Source organism: Thermobia domestica, chromosome 4, assembly GCF_964235325.1.
Source record: "Thermobia domestica chromosome 4, izTheDome1.hap1.1, whole genome shotgun sequence".
NCBI lineage: Eukaryota > Metazoa > Arthropoda > Insecta > Zygentoma > Lepismatidae > Thermobia > Thermobia domestica.
Window position 1 is genome coordinate 277162487 of NC_137457.1, and position 24178 is coordinate 277186664.

Consider the following 24178-nt stretch of genomic DNA (forward strand, 5'->3'; position numbering starts at 1 on the left):
CAATATTATTTTTCTTTATTTGTGGTCATTTGCTCCATGTTGTAAAGAAAAGACATAGTGATTAGAATAAAGTAACTATAGTAATTTCTCTTCAGGTTCATTGTCAAAATGGCAACTTTTCCTTCTAACAAAATTAGTAAGATCAACCCCCTTACCCGCCAAATAGAAAAACGTACTGCTAAACCTTCCCTGTTAATCTTGTAAAGTTGATTACTTCAAGATCATTACTCGAGCAGATGGTTCTACCAAATTTTGACACATATCTTATATTTTCAGGTTAGCGTTTTGTATTTCTTTTAGCTGAGCACCATTACTGCTTGCAGATTGACTTCAAACGGGCTCAGTATAAATGCAGTTTGAACATACGGCATAAAAATTACAGCGCATAAAACACGAACCAACTTGTGCTAGATGGCCACTAAAAAGCACGAACGTTATCTAATCAAATCAGAGCAGGAACGTAGCAGGGGGACATAAGCTTTAGCGAGGGAGTGCGTTCGTACGGAGAAGGTGCGTCAGCGATGGGGGATACGTATAAACGAGGATAGTGGAAGAGCACACATATACATACAATACTTTCACTATAATCCAAAATTCACATCAATATGTTGTGCACTGACAGTAATTTCTTAAATTCACACTCTCATTCCTTCACGAAAAGTGTTTCACATGTTATAAATTTTCTATTTGGTAGGTTCGTCTGCTCGAGTGAACCTACTTCAAGTGCTATTTCCAAATATCTAAGCCGTTAAAGCTTCTATACATCAATACTATAGTTTCTACATTCAATACAACTATGTATTCATTAAATATCATATTTATTCTCGAAATTCCATCATACCTAACATAATCCATTTTACGTGTCATCATAATTCTCATGCAGCATCAACAATAATTCAATATTGTTCTGCCAAGTGTTATACACTGTTACCTTAATAGATCCCGCTTTTATTATTTTATATGCCCATGCCGAGTTTTACAGAAACTGAATCAACCATAGACTAATCAATAAACTTCATCTTCACTGATTACCCTTTGAACCACTCCCTAGATTCCTAATGGAAATTCAAATCGTTCCCACAATGCAACAAAAGTGACTCGGCGACACTACCGGCTAGAGTTGTAACTAACTGCATCGTCTGCTACTGGCAGTAGCTAAGTGTATCATTGGCTAATTCTATCAGGCTCGCGCGCTCTGAATAATTTGATTCGTTCTTGCTTTTAGTATTTCGTAGTACCTAACTTCCTTGAGTGGCGGCGCCACAATCTCCACAGTTTCAGCTGGAAGTGCAGCTGAACCTCTTATACCATATTACCGGTATTACTTTATGTTAATCTTTCTTTAACCACTCAATTAACTGGAACTATTAAATTCGCCTTTATTAACCAATCTTACCGTAGAAACATTACAAATTATAGTAATTTCTTTATTTGTGCTAATTTGTTTCGTGTTGTAAAGGTAAGATATGGAGGTTAGACTATAGTAACATTTCTTCAGATTCTTTGCTAAAACGATCCCTTCTCATCCCTTCTAACAAAATTAATAACATTTCTCCGAAGATAATACAAAACATACAGTTCTATAATGGTCATTTCCAACTGTTTGCTGCATAACGTCAGACCCTTGCTTCTTCCTTGGAGAATGAGAGTAACGGATTAGTAAATAGTTTCTGCATAGCTTTCAAGATCATTGTATCTGGGTTAGAATAACAAGCTGTTCATTGAAAGAAAAAATTATGTTAGTGTAGAGTTGAAAGGTATAGGACCTGTAACAAGGTTGAGCTCGGTAAAGCTTGAAAGAGTACTGTTTCGGCAGATGTGTATAATTTTCTTGGATTTATGAGGGAAAAAAATGGATGTGATAAAAAAAAATTTCAAAGGGAGAATAATACACACAGAACCATGTATTCTATCATCAACAAAGTTCTGCAGGTGGATGACAGTCCAGAGAAGATCCTCGCGTAAACTGGAGTAAGAAGGAGTTACAAAAACTGAAGAGTCAGTGAAAACAGGGTCGAAATTACCCAAGGAGGCTTGGTCTATAAGATTGGGGTTAATCAAGGGAGTATACAGTAGAATTGGAAAATTATGTCTCCAATATCGTAAGCTATAAAAAACAAGTCGATCAGATATAGGGTTAGCTTTCACGAGAGCTGTATCTGTATGGCGATCAACACCACCATGTGTTATCAGTTGTATTCCACCACTCAATCGAGAAGTGGCTGTTGTCTGTTCTGTACACAGAATGAACCATTCCTTTTGAGACGTCCTTGTACTTTTAAACTAACGTATAGAAAGAAACTCTGAAATTTTGTACCACGCAAATATCACCAGGAGAGACTTCCTGAGATACTTTACGATACCACTAGACTATCAGTGTAGCCAGCCTAACATAAGGTTGTATTTTTTCAAATTCACTAGGTCAGATTATTACATTAACATAAATGTTAAACGAAAATATACAATACTACAGTTATTATTCATTATTGCAAGCTAAGGACACTACAGTATCACAAACTTTGAAGAAACCGAACTTTCGAGATCTCTTCAATAGAAATAATGAAAATAAGACGAAAGAGGAAATGCACACCCACAGTACTTTAAATGTCGAACACTGTGATCATGATATGAGGTATTTTGAAGTGAAATAAATTTTTTCAGTTTTACTTCCACGATTATGCCAGATAGGCTAAAGGAGATGGTGATGATGAGAAAAATGAATGAAATGGTGGAATGAATAAAGTGGGAGGAAACGGGAGAACCCTGAGAAAACCCACGAGCACGGTGTTTGTCCACCACAAAATCCACTTGTAGCGAGCTGGAATCGAACTAGTATCCCTACGCGCCAGAGGTGAACGCTCTACCACTGAGCCACCGCGACCCCTATGAGGTATTTTGAATAAATAGAAAGAAAGTTACAAGGGCTTGAACATTTGGTTTCTTTCAAAAGAATTTATTTCAAAAATGTACTGAGATACTTAGCACATCTAATCATTTAGAGGATTTTCAGTAGATGTAAAGATCATACGTAAAGAGCAATTTAATGTTTCAAACCGTTCGGAGATATGATCAATATTGGTACAGTTTGTAATAGGCCCTACTGATTAAACATGTAATTGGAAGAAGTTGTAATTACAGCTACCAAAAACTGTTGCTGTAATGTCAAAGAAAGAAAGGAAAGCCACAGTCATTTTAAATATTTCCCACAAATACCATAAATACGCTATTTTAATCAGTGTAGCAATCTCTATCCATATTTTTCATTTTAGAACGGTTTGAAATATCATATTGCTGTAAACAGTACTACGATATTTACATCCATTGAAAACCAGCTTCGTGATTAGGTATGATACTTATCTAAGCACTTTCTCGAAATTAGCCTTTTAAGAAAGGTAGAATTTTCAAGTCTCTGTACGTTTGTTCTTATTTATTCGAAATACTTCATATGATAATCATAGTACTGGACAATAAATTACTTTGGATATGCACTGCCCAGTACGTCTCCTATGTTACGTTACTATTGTAGTAGAGGCACTCAGAATTCGGTCGTTTATGATACTCTAATGATACTTGTGATAGGTCCTTAGTTTGCAACACTGAACAGTAGCCATATATAGTTTCATTTAATTTGTAGATTTGAAATATGTAATATCTTGAAGTAGTTCCACAAAAAGGACTTTGTTTGGTTGGCAACAATTACTTGTTGTTATCCTAAAAGTATGTCAAACGATAACCCACCTGACGATATTTGCAGCCTGCAAAATTTCATTGTTTCTTGTCTATGAGTTTAAAACTTACAAGGAATTTCAAGTTAAAAGGTCCTCCATGCGTTTGTATCATTCGTGTTAGTGAAAATGAGAAGCAAAATATGACGTCTCAGAGCATCCAGTTGTCAATGGCCATTTTTATGAAGCAAGAATTGAATTTTTCCTGTCGACGTGATTTTAGTATCAGCCAGGTGAAGGTATTTCCAATCCGATGTTTCGAATGCAGACATCGCATTCATCTTCAAGATAGTAATGAAGAGACCGTAGATGTAAGCATGTATATATGATGACTACTTAGGGGCAGAGCTATGAATGGGGGCTTGTGGTTGGCTGAGGGAAGTGTTGGCTTCTGATTGGACTCAAACCAGTGAAAGACGACCTTCCCTTGCGCACTCCTGGTGTATACCGTATAGCATGTGAATGTGACAGAGCATACATAGGACAGACTGGACGTACAATAGTACAACGACGCAAAAAACACAACAGCAACATAAGACTTCAGCAACCCGAGAAGTCAGGACTAGCAGAGCATAGCCTAGAGGTTGGATACAGAATTGATTTTACAAATACCACCATAGTAGCCAAGTGCAACATTTTTTTGCGACAGAATAATAAAGGAAGCCATAGCTATCTCACGGGAGAGGAACAGTCTCAATGGGCCCTATCTGGTCGGCCCATTTCAGAAACAAATACAAATTCAACAGTCATTTCTCGTAGTCACAAGAACAGCCAATCAGCAGCCAGCGTCCCTCAGCCAATCACAAACCCCCATTCGTTGCTCTGTCCCTAAGTAGTCACCACATATACATGCTCACATTCACAACTTTGGTCCCTTCATTACAATTTCTAAAGATGAATGCGATGTCTGCATTCGAAACGTCGGATGTCAATACCTTTTCCTGGTTAATAGCTCAAGACTTACTTAAAAAAAAAAAAAAAAAAAAAAAATTATATTATATCCTATACAATAAGTAATATTAAACTATGATCATAAATTAACATAAAGTCACAAGTAAGAGAGAGATTCATATAGTATGATATAGTATGAAATTTTGTTCAATTAACATGGCTCAATGACTGAATATTAACAGCATTATTATTTACATCAATAGCATTATGCATGTTTGTAAAGATGTCAGGTAAGTTCTTCTAGCTTAAGGGAAAAAAAATGTCTAACTTATTGTTCGAAAGCAAACAGTGGGAATTTTCAGTAGCTCCTCCCTTGTATAAAAATGAGTCAGCTTTAATTGTGCATGGTGTTAAATAATATTGATTACCGACTACGTTTCCAAATCCTTTTCTTTATGTATGTATTTATTTACATTTTTATTGAAGAGTTTGTAATATTTTACATGTAGTCTGTTGTGTATATTCCAATACTGAACATATATATATACAGGTTGTCTCAAAAGTCCCCTGACATAGGATAACTCGGTTATTATCAGAGTTACAACAAAATGCAAGAGGGAAAACTGTCTCCAAACATGTTGTTTTCAATCTAAAGTAAAGGAATATTTTAAATCGGACGAGCCGTTTGGACTATACACTCTGTATGCGCCTATTGTTAAATGAAAATGGAACGTTGCCATTTACTGGACTCACAATATAAGTGAATGAAGTTACTGTCTTTTACGCTAATGTCTCGATGGCCAGTCCCCATTTCAAACAGTAATTTCATTCACTCATGTTGTGGGTCCAGGTAAATGGCAACGTTGCATTATCATTTAACATTAGACAAATAAAGAGCGTCTAGCCCAAACGGCTCGTCCGATTAAAAAAAAAATCCTTCACCTTAGATTGAAAATATCATATTTGGAAGTGATTTTTCCTCTTACATTTTGTTGTAACTCTTATAATAACAGAGTTATCCTATGTCAAGAGACTTTTGAGACAATCTGTATATATAAACTAGCTTCCTAATCATGTTTGCAATAACTTTAATTTTTTTCCTGCACAATATAAAATATTTAGTTTTCTTATTTTTATATAGAGCTAATTAAATTTAATCTGTAATTATTTCTTTCTTTCATTTCAGCTTGTTATTTCCAATGTTACTAATTTGCTTCTTTGTACATTCTTTGCACGATATTTATAAATTAGGCTTAAGTCACTGCTGAGAATTAATTATATTAAGTGCTTACTTACAATAAAAATGTGTCAATCTCATTTATACGTATATTTTATGTGTTTTCATTCTTTTTGTTTCTTTATAGTTAAGCACTAATTATGTTTGTATCTTAATATAATTTAGCCTTGCCTTCGTACACGATAGACCGCTTAGCTTGTCATATTTATTTTTACTTATAAACTTTTTCAAGAAAAAAAAATATTATTTTTTTTTAATTTTTCAAACACATAGCTTTCCCTACTCAAATGAATTTTTACTTATCACTTCGATAACATGACAACAAATTGAATTGCAAAATTGATATTCTTCTGATCAGCCTATGTTAAACTTTATCTCAGTGGTAATAGATGTAATAGTTTGTAAAATAAAATAAAATAAAATAAAAAATTGTAACTTACCTAAAATTCTTGTGGGGCCGTGGTGACTCAGTGGTAGAGCGTTCATCACTGGTCCATGGGGTCCTTGGTTCGATCCCAGCTCGCGCCAAGCGAACTTTGTGGTGGACAAACACCGTGTGCGCGAGCTTTCTCACAGTTCTTCCCGTTTCCTTCCCCTTTTTTCACTCCACCATTTTCTTCATTTTTCATCATCACCGATTCCTTTATTCTAGCTGGCATAACCGAGGAAGGTAAGAACATAAAGATTTCCTTTTCATTTCATAAAATTCCTTTCAGAATTGTAAAATTTGGCTTAAAATACGTCCTGTAAAACACAAAGGCAAAAGTTCGAAAATATTTGGCAAAATTTGACAATTTAATAAAAAGATTTTCAATTTAGATTTCAGAATTTATTTAGGTAGGTTTTAATTCGAAAAGTAAGTGGAAAATTTATTCTGATATCTCATCAAAGAATTTACTTCCTTATCTTTGAACCACATGTCAAAACAAGTTGAATGTGAAATGAAACGAAACAGCACGGGCTGTGTACAGGCCTGTTATAGTGTTAAATTTTAATTTCTTTCACAAAGAAATTACCATTTTTTTCTACATAAACTAGAAGTCTCTTTCCAACTATGACCTTGCCCTTAAAGTACAATCGAGGTTCGATCCCAGCGTGTGCCAAGTTGCTTTTGTGATGGACACATACCGTGTGCGTGGGTTTTCTCGGGTTCTCCCGTTGCCTTCAACTTTCTTTATTTCACCATTTTCAATTATTTCTCATCATCACCGTATCGTTTAGTTCACACGGCATAATCATGGAACGTAAAACTCAAACATTTCATTTCGTTTCCTAAAAGTGCAAATTTTGTGTGTAAAATGATTCGATTTTAAACTAATTTAACTTTAATTGTGAACAAGGCTACAGCTTAAGTGGCCGAAACTATCCCATAGAAATCTGCATACGGATGCAATCAATGGAATTAGTATTTCCACTCATCATTTTAGTAATTCGATTAAAGATGCGTCAATTTCAGTTAAAAAAAAAAAAAAAAAAAAAACTTTGACCTTTTTTAATGCCAAGAAATCGGAGTGTTTGTCAAGCCCTAAACGTATAATTCTTTTGCATCAATACCAAATTAATTTTTATGAAAGTTGTTATGAAAGATATTAGTAAACTTTTTATCTTGGGGTTGAATTCACCTCCTTCTCTCATACGCCTATCTTCTTTATTATTTGGAAGTTACTTTGTTTAAGCCTCAAAGAATGCATACGCCATGCTTTCTTAGAATCGATTGATTTTTTTAGCAAATTAAAAAAAAAATACAAAGCAAATGCACGTTAAGTCGAATAGTAGAACATCACTTACGCCTGCTTCAATAATAGATTTCAATAATTGGTAAATAGACATTGGAAACAATATTATTCTTGTTCACTTCAACCATAGGTTGGTAGGCAACATAGACATTTTAAAACTTTTTTTCTCATTTGGGAGAGCTGTTTTATACTTTGATAAGGTCTCTTCTTTATAACTGCATCTAGATATTCTATCCTTAGTCTTCCTTTTCCTGGTTTTCCTTCTGCCTTTATCAGCACAGTGATCCAATCGGAGTGCCGAATAAGATGGCCAAGCATACTGTTTCTTCTTTTTGCTATTATCTTCATGATCTGTCGTCCTTCGTTAGCTTCCTTTAGTACGTCTTCATTCCTTTTCCTTTCGGTCCAAGATGTGCGCAGCATTCTTCGCCAACACCACATTTCAAATGCTTCCATCTCGGATATTTCAGCTTTTCTCAATGTCCACGTCTCTGATCCGTAAAGCGCCACGCTCCATAACAGTGTCTTAATAAATCGTTTATGAACGTTCAGCGACACATTTCTTGATGTTGGAAACATTAGACTTTAAAAATTAAGTCGCAATAAGCACAAATAAATAGATTGAAGGTTCTAATCATGCTCCTTAAAGAGTAAAATTTTCTAAGAAATACAAACATAAAAATATTGTTTGAAACGATAATAATGATTTATTATTTTAAAAAACGGAATTTGCAAAGAATATAAAATAGAATATTCGAATTTATATTAATGCAGAAAACTATAATAGAAGATATTTCCACCATAACACTGCTTAAAGTTTGTTTTATTAAAGAAAGAAATTATAAATTTCTACCTTTCTCCTAAAGAAGTTAGCTTTTCTCCCCCTTTCTTTTGATGTAAATTCGGCCAAATTAAAGTTGACAGTAACGTACTTTATGAAGTAATGAGTCGATAATGTGAAATTGATAATTATGTACCACTGTCTATTTAATAAACATTAAGATTTTCATATTTGTCTATTAACTAATATATTTACTTACTTTACTGTACATGTACACGCATGTTCAAAATTATTGTCACATGTCTATAAATATGTTGTTGTAGGAATATAATTTGGTTACAAATTCGCCCGGTATTTCTTATAATGTTGGTATGTGTATAATCGGCAAAGACATGTATGTGGCAAATTTCATGTCAAAAGAGCAGTAAATAAGAGCAATAAAACTTTCTTGTCCATTTAGCAACGTTTTAAACATTTTAATTTTTGGTATTTATAATTCTTTTCTTATGAAATTTACCACAAATATACAATTCCCGATTATACACACAGTATCGGTATTAAAAGTACACTGCAAAATCATTATCAAATTATATTCTTACAAGAAGACAGTTATAGATATGTGACAATTATTTTGGACATAAGTGTACTTACTGTACATGTGCATGCATTTCGATGCAACAAAGTTAGGAAGCTAGGATCCAAACAGAATTTAAAGGCAAAGAAAATCAAAATTTTTGAACAATCCAATTTAATTTCGAGATATAAATCGAAAAACTCGTGGGTATTTTCTTTGTAAATCATGAAAAGATCTGATAGATTTAGTTAATCGATATCAAACTTTAAATCATAGTGCATGTTAAAAGAATACTACTAGATTCAGTAACTTTTCAAATACTTATCTTGAGCAAACACATATTTCATGATCTTTATTGCGTAATTACTTACAATTTTCAATTTATAAATACATTTTCTAAGGTTAATAAACATGTGTTTTTTTTCTCAGAACTTTGAATGTGGGTAACGGAACGCTTCATCAGAGAAGAGTTAAATTTAGATGGATGAAACTATTTGAGAATGATTTCCCATAAAAGGTTATCTGCCATATTTCTTCACTACACATTCTCTCTGGAAAAACTGCTAAATTATTACTAAACTTATCTCCTATTGGTAAAATTTACCTCAATAATTTTTTAAAGAAATTAAGCTTCTAATAAAACACACAAGAATTAATAATGCACAAATAGTAAAATTGTTAGACCAGTTTATGATAAACTCATAATTTTCGATTTAAGTGCTTAAATTGTGATTCTAAACAAATCTGAGGAATCTTGTGAACATTTAAAATTTGTTTTCAATTCATTGAATGGTTTCAGTGAAATTTCAGCAAATGCAGATGTACATTTAGACACAGATGTACATTACTTGATGTATAAGATCTACAAAACTTATCTTTAAAAAGAAAATTAAACTTGATTAAAATACAAGCATATATAATGTGCACACAGTAGTGACAATTTTTAGATTAGTACTTTGAAAAGTTACAACTGAGTTCCTAAGTATCTTCTATATCTTCATGTAGCTTGCAACAAACATTATGATATTTATTGCTGCTCCTGTTCGATTAAACTTAATTTATTTAACACCAAAACTTTCTACGACAATTAGTCGAAGAAATTAAATTATTCCTTTATTCTGTTAAAGCACTGAATTTATTTAATACTTATCATTTATATTAGCTATAATTCCAAAAACACATCCTTATAAGATTGCGTTCTCACACTTATTTTATTTAACAACATAAATGTACACAACACATCTATCATTAGCGGCGTCCACACTTAATATATCTTAACAGCCTAAATGTACAAGTATGTCCACAGTAACATTTGACAGCATAAATGTATAGGTCTGTCTATCAATAAAAACAAGTATCTTATGTACCGGACCAATATCCTTACAACACATACATATTATCGTTGTAAGCTTCCATTAATTTCTTCCTTTCATTTAATGGAGTCAAATATAAAACCAATTCTTGTGTCAGACTTTAAATTCCATTCAAAAACTCATTAAAAAAATTTGTTATATTCACATGAATCTAAATATTGTACACTCTTTATTATTCTGACACTTCAAGTAACTTTAATGTGCCTTCTTCTCTTATAAGCCTACACAAAAGATAAAAATCTTTGTTTCGTCCGATCTTTTACTTGTTTTTTGTGGGACGTCCACAACACAAACAATATTGAATCGCATATTGGGCATATAATAGAAGATCCATCCGACTCATTAAATCAAAACTCATATCCTCAGATTCCGATTGGGAAATTTTTCATTAAATTTTAATTAGATCCACATGCTTACTCAATGAAACTAAAAATAACCGTCTTACAAACTGTCTTGACAACGAAACGTCTTTTAGTTAGAAAATAGTGTAGAAAGACTGGTCATCTTTGCAGAGGAATGTATCTTTTTATGGCGTTGCATATTCTCAGCGAGACCTATATTCAGTAAATATTGCAATACGTTAGGTTGTTCAAGTATGAATTAATTTCAGAGTGTGGCAGTGATTTGCGTTTTAAGAAAGAATGTGTCTATCTTAGAAAATTGTACAAGATTTATTTTAATTGTATATATAAAAGTAGCTGTTAACATAAATAGGACAAAGAGATGTTCGCAGATGAAATATTTTTGTTACGACATAGTGCACACGAATATTGACAGGTTGATTTTAGTTTCACGTCCCTTTCAGCAGCGAGACTATATGACTATATGAGTCGTGGTATACAGGCTATAACTTAACATATACGAACCACATGAGCTCCCACCAAGAATCGACCCCGGATCTCTCGTGTCAAAGATCATATTGCACAAGGAAGCTCCATACGAATAATGAAAATATAATATAATATAATCCTGATGAACATACATAAAGTAACTGAAACGATCTTTTCAATTTGTTATTATACATGATGAAGTGTAAATACGTTGAAAACTAGTTTTATTCACAAAGATCGTTCACTAGGTTGTTTTTTTTTTTTCTTCTTTCTTGCAAGCATTGTAAAAATCGCCTTCTTCTTCTCGATGATTATCAATCTTAGTTTGATACAGCTTTCCACTCTTTCCCATCCTTCGCCATTTCACTATACTTTTTCCCCCCTACATCTTCTATTATTTAGTCCATATATTTAAATCGCACCCTTTCTCTACGTAATATTCCTTCTGTCATCATCTCCATAACCAATAGTGTGATTCTTCTATATATCATAATGTATCCAATCCTACTATCTTTTCGATTGGCGAGGGAGATCTGAATTCATTGCCGGAGGGAGCTCATGTAGTTCGCATCGCATATTAAACTGTAGGTACACGTCTCATACAGCCTTGCTGCTGAAAATAACGCTAAACTCAAATCTAACCAACCAATCTTCTCTTAGATATTCTTCAGTATATTCCTTTCCATCTCCTGTCATTCGCAGTACTCTCTCATTTAACATCTTACACATCTAATTTTCAATATCCTTCTATAGCATCACATTTTGAAGGCTTCTGTTGTCATTCTTTCATTTGACATCTTAACCCATCTAATTTTCAACATCCTTCTATAGCATCACATTTTGAAGGCTTCTGTTGTCATTCTTTCATTTGACATCTTAACCCATCTAATTTTCAACATCCTTCTATAGCATCACATTTCGATGGCTTTTGTTCTCATTCTTTCATTTGACATCTTATCCATCTAATTTTCAACATCCTTCTATAGCATCACATTTCGAAGGCTTCCCTTATCGCTTTTCTTCTTCTTTTTTCCATGTTTCACACGGATCAACGGCACATTTCATATATATGATTTCATCAGTGAAAATCTAAATAATAGATAAGGACTGTTCAATTGAAATATAGGCAGAGATAGCAACATTGTGAATAGTTGACGGAACGACCAACATATTGCAATACTGCATGGCATTCTGTTCGTTCAACTTCAGAAGTTTAGTACAAATGTATTTGTATATAACAAGGCGGCTGTCGCTGTACGAGGAAAAGGCATAATTCTTACAAACTGTGATCATAGTATTATTTGTGTTTTTACTTTTGCTAGGCGACACCTGCGAAGAAACAATTCCTATGCTGTTGATGAATCATTCAGACAAAGAAGAAAATACTGTTCCCTCCCCAAAGACCCCGCTCATCCCCCAGACCAGTGCATGAACCACAAAGAAGGTACGGTATTGAAATTCATAGAAAAACAAGGTAGAACTCGAAAGAAAGAAAGAAAAATATATTGGAAAAAAATCACCAGCTGTTCATCATATGTTTGTTTGTTTTCGTTCGTAGATTCGCTTCTTGTTCTGTCCCCAAAAAAGAACCAGTATGTTCCATATGTTATTATATTCTTCATGAATTTACAACTGAAGAGAAGTTATAAACAACTTTTTCGTCTCTTAGAATTTCTTAATGTACTTTCAATACGAAGAAAATCTTCAAATCAATAAGTGAAATGTATATTTAAAAATAGCCAAAAAAAAAAAAAAATTCTACAACAAAATTAGTTACTTTGATAAGTTATTAAAAGTACTACAATATTCCTGAAAATTAACTAAACAAATAAATGGATACTATATGATAAAATTGTACTTTTACTAAATAACCCATGAAAGTTTTAATGAGGTCCTGGTATGTATAGTACAATTGTAATAGTTTTACTCGAATAAATGGTATCTAAATTCATCTCATTAAAAAGTACAATGGAAATGAATTATCATCTAATCACAAAAATTAATTCTTAATTTAAATAAACACGAACAGTTTTACTATAGGAAGTAAAATAAAATGTTTTATACTCAACACTGTAATTCCAAGAGGGGACCAGCGGTGGCTCAGTGGCACGTCTGGTGCATGGGGTCCTTGGTTCGATCCCAGCTCGTGTCAAATGAGCTTTGTGGTGGGCAAACCCCGTGTGCGTGGGTTTTCTTGGGATCCCAGCATTCATTCATTTCTCATCATCATCGTCTCCTTTAGCCTAGCCGGCATATCTGTGGGACGTAAAACTAGATTTCATTGTAATTCCAAGAATTAAGGAAAGTTTTTGAGGATAATGGGCCTCATTTTCAGCTTTCTTAAGTCTGGAAAAGGTTATAAAGATGAAAACGATGTGGAAAGGCGAAAAGGCAAAGGCTAATAGGACTGTTATTCCTCAACAATTATATGGACTATCAGTATATCTTAGAAAGAATAAAGATAATGTTACTAATATGTGATTAATGTAAAAAAAAAAAAAAAAAAAAAGGAAGGAAGGAAGAACTACGATTGAACGCAAAATTAAAGACATCTTTTTACATTCACACTTTAAACCTGCACTCAACTTAGACAAAGGGGAAAATTAACCCATTTGAAGTGGAACATTTTTCTTATCTCACACTACCACCGGTTGGAAAGAAAGAGAAATAACATGAGCAGTGACTAGCTACTCAGTGAGTAACGACGCTTTATTTGCGTAGGAGTCTTTGACATAAAGTGATGTATTTGCTTCGAATCACTTTTTATATCCTTTTCACGTTCTCACATGATTTTATTTTTCAGACTTAAGAAAGCTGATCATGAGGACCGTGATCCTAGAAAATGATCCTTAATTTTTTGAATTACAGCGGCGTCTTGAAGTATTTTATTTTACTTGCTAAAGTGGCCATTAGCACTGCTCTCAATTTATACGTCAATGACTTTCTTTATGCACTAATAACATTTAAATAAAACCATTTCAATAGAGAAAAACAGCACTATCGATGCGAAATTATAAGAAATGTCGTAATTGTCTCCTACGGGTCCCATGGGATTGATTATAGTCATTTTAATACTCCTTGATCTAGTGACTACCATGCGTGTTAGGGTGGGGGATAAGAAGAAAAAAATAAGCAAAAAGGAAATCGAAAACTGGAATGTGGAAGTAAGGTTTTTACTGATAAATATCGACATGGCTGTGCATGTAAACGCACTTACACAAGAATAGCACCGTACTCACGGCTTAATCTGTATCTGCATAATGAGGTATGGGATACTGTTCAATTTGAACTCCATCCTGATATTCCTGAAACAGAATCCAATCTAGAACATGTTCAATTATAGAACGTAATTGTTCTGCAGTCTCGTAGCTTGAGCCTGTTGAATGATGTTCTGACTCAAAATGTTTGGAGTCAGAATACGTCAATGATACACTAGATATATCAAGTCCCCGACAATCAAAAGCTACAGAGGTTAAGTTGGGTGATTGGACTGACCACGGAAATGCAAAGAAATGGCTACTAATCCTGTCATTTGTAAAATGTTGACGAGGACTCGGCTGCAGGTTACGCGCAACATGTGTGGTCGTTCCGTCAGGAACGAAAGTGATTGATTTAAGACACCGATGTTGCTGCAACTGAAAAATAACAAATATAGTTAGCATATTCGCATATGTCTGAGAAGTAACATCCCTCGTCTCAGGCCCACGTGGACCATCGTTTTCAAAGAAGTACGGTCCAACGATGAGCTGAGCAATAAACCCTCACTGCAGAGGAACTTTTTGGGAATACAATTGCACCTCGTGTATGCTATATTGATTTTCACTAGATCATATGCAACAATTGTAGGTGTTTGCTGTCTCACTCAGATAGAAGTGGGTTTTTATCACATTACAGAATATTCCATGGCCAAGCATTGTCCATTTCTATACGAACACTAAATGACACTGTCAACGTTGTACAAGCTTCTTCATTTGCGGGATTCAGTTTATGTATTTTGTATTAGTGTTAACTTGTATGAATAGCAGTGTAGAACTTTCCGGGAAATTTTCCAGATAGTTGAATATGGTATGTCCTGATTTTTTTGATACTGCATTCGCACTTACCGGTACCATGATATTGTAATTTACAAATTCTTCCACGATGGGAGTAGCAAAGTCTTACGACCTCTCCCTGGTTTCACCGCTAATATGCCGATCTCCTCAGCTTTCTCACCATTCTTTTCAAATCAGATGGTGTAATTGGACGATGACATAACCCAATTTGACGGTGGTACACATGAATGGGACCAGCATTGTTTTTTCTACATATAATACAGTTTCACTAATAAGCCTCGTTCTGGCAATATCAGCACCATAGTTTGCTGCACAACTGAAACCCCATCAGCAAATATTAGTCTGAGACGACAATTGATTGGATTGGTGTCTAGCGTCCCCTTCAACACCAAGGTTACATGAGACATGGGCCTACAGCTTAACGTGAGATCCAAACCATATGAGCTCCCATCTGGAATCAAACCCGAATCTTCTAGCGGAAGGCGCGTTGGTTAAGCATATAGCAATAACGGAACTCTCTTGGAAGATGTCATTACTTACACGAGAATATGTTTCAGCAATACTTAACAGTGCTACTAAGCGCTAGTAGTGTAGCGTTCTAAATATGTGAAAGTCATAGTGACATCGTTGAATATACTCCCGAGCTATCGGTACCCCTAGTATTAAACCCAACCTACCCCCACCCAAAACGCGCGTGATAAGCACTAGAAAATGGGATCTTAAAAACATTACTAATCAATCTCACAAGATCCACAGATGAGATAATTCCAGTATTTCTTATAATTTCCCATTTATTCTTCCATACTGTACTTAATTGGCATTGTCTAGCGCCACAATCTCCCTTGGTGGTGAAAATCGAAAGTAATTTTGTTAGCACACCAGTCGCTTCTGCATACTTCCAAATATACTTCTACTAAGTTTGGTTGCACTTCGTACACTGGGTACGAGTCCTCTGAACAGCGATACTTTAATTATGACAACGCAGTACATAAAATGCCATTTTAGACAACGTGTTTTGAACAAAATATCAAGCAAGTGGTAGCTTTCATTAGTGATACATAGTGTGAAAGTGATACTAAACGAAATACATGCTCACCACCCAAAAGTATGCCCCTCCAAATCGAGAAGCTTCCCGTTCTACCGCACCAAGAATATCTCTGTTTTTGGAGGGGCACATCTTCGGATGGGAAACGTATTGTTCAACAATGGTGCATGTGCGATTTTAGTGTGTACCATAGCGTTTTCGGGAGAATATCGTACATATTTCTGTTGGATTTGTAAAAAAAAAAAAAAAAAAAAAAAATCGCATCAGCTTCAGATTTTTTATATCAACAATGGAGGTTACCAATTGATTGATATCTTGTTCAAAACAAGTTGATTTAAAATGACATTCCATGTACTTCGAAGAAGTAAAAAGAAAGGAAACAAAAACAATTACCGTATCTTCTGTGGTTTTGAATTTATTAACTTTCCAAACAGGGAAGACATTTCTGTCATGCTACTTATTATTTAATTTTAAGAAACAGCAGAAGTACCACGTACAATATATTTCCATGTATCTTGCTAAACTCTAGTGCAGAAGCACTATAGAATTCAATTTTCTTTTCTATTTCGAGATTATCGATTAACGAATCAAACTGCTTGAGTAGATTGAATATATTGTTACGTAAAAATATTGTCTCACTTTGAACATTACATAAACACTAATGCATTTTTTGTAAGTATTTACTTGACACTAAAATCATATTTACTGTGAATTGTTTCTTTCATTTATTTGTTTACAGGTATCATTAGGATCTATAATGTACCATCCGTATAAACAGCAATCATGCAAACAATGATAAGAATACTATTGCACGAATTCTTACGTTTTTAATACCATTTTGTTATACTGTCAAACTTTGTTCTTATTATTTCTGATACGTAGTTATTATTGCATATTCATGTGACACATATATCCATTGTTAAATTTCAGAAGTTGAGCCGTGCTAGTATCAATGCAAATCGGCTCTGATCAAGCGGTTTCATTAACTAACAACCATGATAAATATTGGCTAAGATTAAAATATTATAAAGTATCAACCTTCTTCCATTTATATCTTTTTCTGCAGCAACTAAATATCATATAGTATATCCCCATAACTAATAATGTACACGTACCTAGGCATAAACAGTTTTAATCTTGTTGATGCATGATGTAAGCAAAGCATGCCAAATAATTACAACATTACCGCATATGTTTGTTTTCGTTTATTTGTTTTGTTTTGTGTTTAACGTTCGTCCCGTTGACTTGACAGCAATCAGTAAATATTCTGTTTGTGTTTCTGGTTGTGTCAAATTGTGTTTGTAAGCCGTTCTTCATGTTTTTTATTTTTGCGTATGTTGTTTGTTTTTCTTCTTGCAGAGAATGAGCGACGAAATTCTAACTTGAGAACCAATGGCACCTCCAAAGGTACCGGTGACGCAAGCCTCGTTCTGTCACAATAGGGTATTGTTCCGTTCTATATCTATCTACCTCTTTATATATAAATACTGTGTAATGAATATGGATTTCTTTCCTTGTACACCAACAATAGCACAACACTTTTACGTATATATACACATACATAAATACATACATGAGACATACTGACATTGTAACACATCGAGAAATTCAAAACATTTTAAATACTGCATCTTCAACATGACTTTTTTTTTAACAATTTGAAAACACTTCCTTCTGTGTTTGCAATGAAACCATATAAGCTCGTGTAGATTGTCTGCTGGCATTATTTAAAATATATATATATATATATATATATGAAAGGAAACGACTAATGAGAGGTTAGTCTGTTACTATTTATGATTTAGAAATACATAAAGGTAATAAAGAAAACTAATTTATCAGTGGCATAGGATTTTTTTTTTAATTTAAATTATGCATAGGAAAAAATATATATTTAGTGATTAATATATGTGTATGTACGCATCAGGTATTAAATCTTTAAAAATTTTGATTTATTGTATTATCTGGTAGAAATAATCTGGTGGTTTATTCGTTGTAGGAAAATAATGAAAATACAATCATTGTTCGTAATTTATTGATTATTAATGTGTACAAACTCATCAGGGACATCTAAAATAAATTGTAAGAATTAAAAGAATTACACTGTAGAATTCAAATCACTCTTGTAAATTTTTTTCTTACTAGTGCTCCATCATTAGCTGTCCTGGTTACGTATTTACCCGTTACTAACAATAAAAATAGTAATTATTTAATGAAAAAAAATACATGTCAAATAATAGTAATACTAATAAAAAAATCAAAACCCACGCAAGCATCCGAGTAACAGTACGTCACAAACATTTCAGTAAAAAATTTTGCCCATCATCAATGCGTACTTCTTTTTAATTGTGTTATTCGAAGAATTAATGTTTGATAAATCACGTTTTTGTAGAAATAATGATTATGTTTACATTAGTAATCACTACTTTATCATTACTTCTGCATAACTGATTTATCAAAAATATAGTTCTTCAAGCAACGGTTTTTGAAATAATATATACTGATGATGGCGATATTTATCGCTGAAATCTCTGCAACTGGATAGTTGCTAGGACACTTACTTGAGTATTGGACCTTTGTGTAACTAATATGAATGGTAACTAACTTCGTAATTTAATGTTCCACGGTTATGCATTTCAAAGTAAAGAGGAAAGGAGATTACAGAAAGTAAGCAAGCACGGAGCCGTTTAAGGTGTTAAGCTGGTACGGTAATCTGAAAATTTGTCTGCCGCAGATTCAAACCTCATTTATGCTAGGCATGATACACCATTGTCACTCATTTCTTGTCTTATAGTTTCCTTTAGCATAAAGAACAGAAAGAGTAAAATTTAAATAAGATATATGAAAAATATATCCAAAATGTGCTATGTGCTATAGTGCTACCAAAATGTCGTGATCCGTGGCAAAAATGCGATTTAAAGATTACACTCTAGACTAATTCACGTGTTGAGCCAATAAGAGTTTAGTTGTTACTAAGCGAGAGAGCGGATGAAGAAAAGGAGTGGAATACCTTCAGCTGATAGCAGCGCATGGTACGGAAGACTAGGTTGTCAAATCAATGTGACATATTATAAAGTTGAGGAAACAAGGATACCGCAAATAACTAACGAATACGATGTTCGCTACAGATGGATCTAATTTAGAATCTAAACAAAGAACATTTAAACCCAAAATGAGCGCTTTATCATGAGGACTAGTGAGAATTATAATCTCATGAGACTAATTTGCAAAATAGGTTATAAATATTTCAGTTTATTTATTTAAAAAATAAATTTCAGATTAATCTTCCAAAACTGTGATAGACTGGGAACGTTACTAATGAAAAAAAAAAAGTCAATTGAGCCATACACATTTAAATATTAGATTCTAATATCAGTCTTCAGTTTTCAAGTTTTTTATCATTGTAAATTTATGTAATCTACTCTGGTGTACTGGAAATGATGAATAATGATACAAGTAAATTTACCATTTGTGTATTTTTTTCGTAGTAAAACTTAGCAAGTTAAGGGAAATATCAATATCTCTGGGTAAAACAGTGTAACGCCAGATGTTAAAATTTACAACTTCCTTGAGAAAATGTGTGTTTTGAGTGGGTATGAATTACATTAGTAGAGTGTTTGTGCGTGTGTCATCCAAGAGTTTCATTTAGTTTTCTTAACACATACACACACACACACAAAGCAGTCATAGTTATTGATAAAAATATAGAATTTAAGGTTCTACATTATATGTATATGATAATTGGTAATTTTATTCGCTTACCTGTCACTTACCATATACACTATTAGTCGTCATGCAGATTACGAGCTCGTATAATTTAATCAAATTTTAAAATTTGGTAACCTCTTCAATCAGTTTAGTAAGTATTATGATCCTCAATTTAAAACAAGACAAATAGTACTTAATACTGCTATTCAACTCACCAGTGAAAGGACTGGCAGGTATTTATTATTATTATTATTATTATTATTATTATTATTATTAAAATGTACATGAAGTACCACTTAATAATAACAGTAATTATTGTAATATTAGACTAATAAGTTAAAAAGAAGGTCATTGGTTGTTGCTTGTTGAAGCAAACTTTATCTTGGTCGAAGTTTAGTGTATGAGAGAGTTAAATGCATTCTTTTTAATCAGCTAAATAATTTTCTAATTACCACAGAAAAATACTTAAAACTAGCACATGCTTTCTGTTTTACTTTTGTTATTATTAATTTAGCTACATATTATTTGGTCAGTAAGTACTAAATTCAATTGCAATGAAACTAAGAGAAAAAATGACGTCAATGAACCGTAGTGAGGATAGTCACCCACAGGATGAGCTCGAAAACTGTTCATTTATATTATGCAATCATATGAGAGCTTTTTTGCTAAGCGACCAAGGGAGAACCATGTGAGATGATGAAGAGAGGATAAGGCAAAACTGTTCATTCAACATCGTTCACCCCTACACTGCTAGATAGACTCTACCGTTCATTGTTTGTGGAGTTGTGAGCTCTAAAACATATGAAGCGCAATTAAACCTCCTGTCAAGTGTGAAGTATGTGATGTAATTCAATTTCCCCAAGTGTTGATCTTGAAACTTCAGGAAACTCAGTAGACAATTCAGAAAACATAATCTACGTCTTTCACGAGCCACATGATTCTCGCGTTCAGCAAGGTCATCATAATTTTCCATCCTTGATCGTCGCGTCCTCGTCGTGTACATGGGTCAGGGGTGCCCACAAGGGGGGGGGGCTATGACGCAAACTGCGTCATTGAAATGTTTGGGGGGGTTAAAAATCTAGATAAATATGTTTGAGAGGGTGTAAAAATTAATCGAAAAGATTTTTTTTTTCATGGAAGAACACCTACTGATAGGCAATTGAGGGGGGGTGCGTCATGGACATGAGGGGGGTGGGCACCAATGGGTAAGTTCTTCTTTAAATTCTTTGCAGTCTGCACAATCATCACTTATAAGGTTCCCTTCTTTAGACTCTCTGAAGCAGTCGTGTACAAAGCCATCACTTATATAGTTCCCTTCTTTAAACTCTCTGCAGCAGTTGTGCACACAGCCATCACATATAAAGTTCCCTTCTTTAAACTCTCTGTGAGCCCCTTCGTCACTAAAGGATTCGCGTACGCACCTTTGGCGTGGGAGACCCGGGTTCGATTCCTGGCGGGAGTTCATGTGGTTCGGATTCCACGTTAATCAGTAGGTTCACGTCTCATATAGCCTTGCTGTTGAACGGGACATTAAACTCAAAATCAACTCAACTTAAACTCTCTGCAGCGGTTGTGCACACAGCCATCACATATAAAGTTCCCTTCTTTAAACTCTCTGCAGCAGTCGTACACACAGTCATCAGGACGTAACCGTTACTAATTCGACGACAAACTGCGGCTGTGTTATACCCTTTCGCGTGGAAAAATTGAATTATATCAGTTGGCGAGCGCTTCGGTTGCACTTGATATGTTTTATTGATGCTACTCTACAGCGAATGAACGGCAGAGTCTCCCTATTGGTGTTCGGGTGGGCAATGACCAATGAATAACTTTGCCTTATTGTCATTTCGCCATCTCACGCGGTTCCCCAGATATTGAAGTTTCTGATGATATAATTGAAGGATGATTACAGAGGAAATTCTCTAATCTGCACTGGGGAAATTAAAACCTAATCACCTCTCTTGAGGCTATGAGCTACTTTATAATAGACTTCTTTATGTTTTGGTGCTTTGTTCTTCCAAATCACAAAGCCAATCATGTGAATGTGGTGTGCAGAAGCAATCCAATATATTTCAGTTGTGAAAGCATGGGAATTTTGTACATGGAATCACTAATATCATTTCGACTGACTCCAGTATATGCCAGCCTTACAATAATTGCCAAAATTTTCAATGATGCTCTCATCTTCCTCAGTGGCGTTTTCGTGACGCATCAGCTGTAAATCCTAATCACATCGCATGGCAGGAATTGTTATGATATAGACGTGTGAAACAAAAATCCTTCTACTAGAAATTTATATATATAAATTTCGTTGGGATTTTGGACAAATGTTACACTTATAAATATTTGAACATTCACAGAACCACACAAAACTTCACTTGAAATTTCTCAATTGTTTTCAGATTGGTGCAGACCTACTACAAGAAGACAAACTTGAAGTAAAAAAAAAAAATGTGAATAACATAATGCTTTCATTAGACTTCCTGTTCCGTTGGATCTTTCTATGTTTCAACAAACTAAAATTCCATTATTACATTTTAAGTATGTAATGATTAAAATACTTCCACCAGTTGATCAAATAATGCTCTAATTGCAATTCCTGTAAAGTTGGGTTAGGAAAATATTACCCATATTTATTTGACATTTGTACACAGAATATTTGAGAAATCTAATGGATTAAAAGAAAGCAATTTTCACCGGTTATTTGGTTATGATCCTTTGAAACAATTTAATATTAAATCTTGGCGTATCAGGGCGAGTCCAAGTGAATATTTGTGTTAATGTGTTAGTTTAGTTACTGAAGTTGGATTTGCTAGTAATTTTTCTTATATATTTTATATAAACAGTAATCGGATATATCACAAAACACAAATGCCGAAAAAGTGCTTTCGCTTATATTTCATCAGATAAGGGCAGAAGAAATACAAGAACAACAAATACTAAAGATTGGGTAACTGTGCAACATCAGGTGTGGTGGGTAATTGTTTTTGGTAGTAAAACGCTCAATATACTTTGTTATTAAACAGAAAAATCTGGATGGTGCATAAGACCCGGGTTGGATTTCCAGGTGGGAGCTCATGAATTCGGATTCCATATACAGCTGTACGTCCATGTGTTATAAGTTTCGGTGCTGAAAAGTGTTTATATTTCCTCCTTTCCAGTTTAACCAACCAGAAAAAATTAGAACATTTGGTTGCTAGGGAAAGAAATGATCGTATGGATAATAGCCTACTTGGAGACAGCTACTACTCGGTTAGCAGAAGATGGGAGGTTCAAAGTGTTACCAATTTAACGTCCAGATATTTCTGTGTAATTACATAAATTACGTAGTTTTTTTAATTATTTGTATCTAATAATTTATTTTTTATTCTATTATAATTGACTCTTTGCATCCTTGAAAAAGAGTATTTTGTTTATAGTCAAAAATCCATAAAACAATGTTCATTAATTTCTATAAAAACATATTATTGTATATTATTTTAAATATTACATATATTGTTTTAAATTCTGGCAGTGTGTGTGTGTCGTAATAGTGATAAACAAAATGTAATAATAAAAAAATGAATAAGAACCATAATAGTAATACACTGGTAAACAATTATCGTGACTATGTATTCCAAATTATTTTCACAGGGATGTTTCATTTAAATAAAAATAACTTTTAATATTCCATCATGTTTTGTTTTATTCAAACTAATGTTTCAAATGCATCTGACTGCCTTTTGAAATATTAGTTTGAATAAAATAAAATACGAATACCGAAAGCTTTGGTTAATGAACTATCAAGATTGGTGATTAATGAAACAACTTGGTTTCAGTATTTTGAAGAAAAAAGTCACAGCTGCAGAGCACATTAGAATTAAGTTGTTAAGTACCGTGATTTTAACATATTGCTTTCTACATAAATAAGAGAGAGAGAGAGAGAGAGAGAGGGAGGGAGGGAGGGAGAGTAATCAATTCAATGGAAATACTTAATTTGCAAACACGACAAATATTTGGGTCGACAACAGTCAGGCGGCGACCACAGCGCCAATCTGTTGGTGCTGGTGTGTTAATGTAAACTCTGTACTACGTGAGAAGCAGTAGAACAGCAGTGTGCTGTAAAGTGTGCAGAGGATGATAGTGTAAAATGAGCCCTCTCTCTGATTTCCAAAGAGGGCAAACTGTTGGCGTTCGGTTATGTGCTACGAAAGTGACGAAAGTGCCAAGTGTATTGGGTGTATTGC

General features: G+C 33.9%; 1 protein-coding gene across 4 annotated transcripts in view; it reads left to right on the forward strand.

Moving 5' to 3' along the window:
* LOC145684076 (potassium voltage-gated channel protein Shaw-like) overlaps positions 1 to 24178 on the forward strand; it is a 748265-nt gene that overhangs the window by 714806 nt on the left and 9281 nt on the right. Inside the window, exons 5-6 of one of the 4 annotated variants that reach the window (XR_014131244.1) lie at positions 12470 to 12591; positions 17604 to 17687. The exons of 1 other annotated variant lie outside the window; for it this stretch is intronic. Coding sequence is in view for 2 of the 3 variants with exons in the window: in XM_081755939.1 (XP_081612065.1) it covers positions 12470 to 12579 (110 nt within the window). In the remaining variant the exon portion in view is untranslated. The remainder of the gene's footprint in view (positions 1 to 12469; positions 12592 to 17603; positions 17688 to 24178) is intronic. 2 more of the 4 variants (XM_081755940.1, XM_081755939.1) reach the window with 2 other exon arrangements.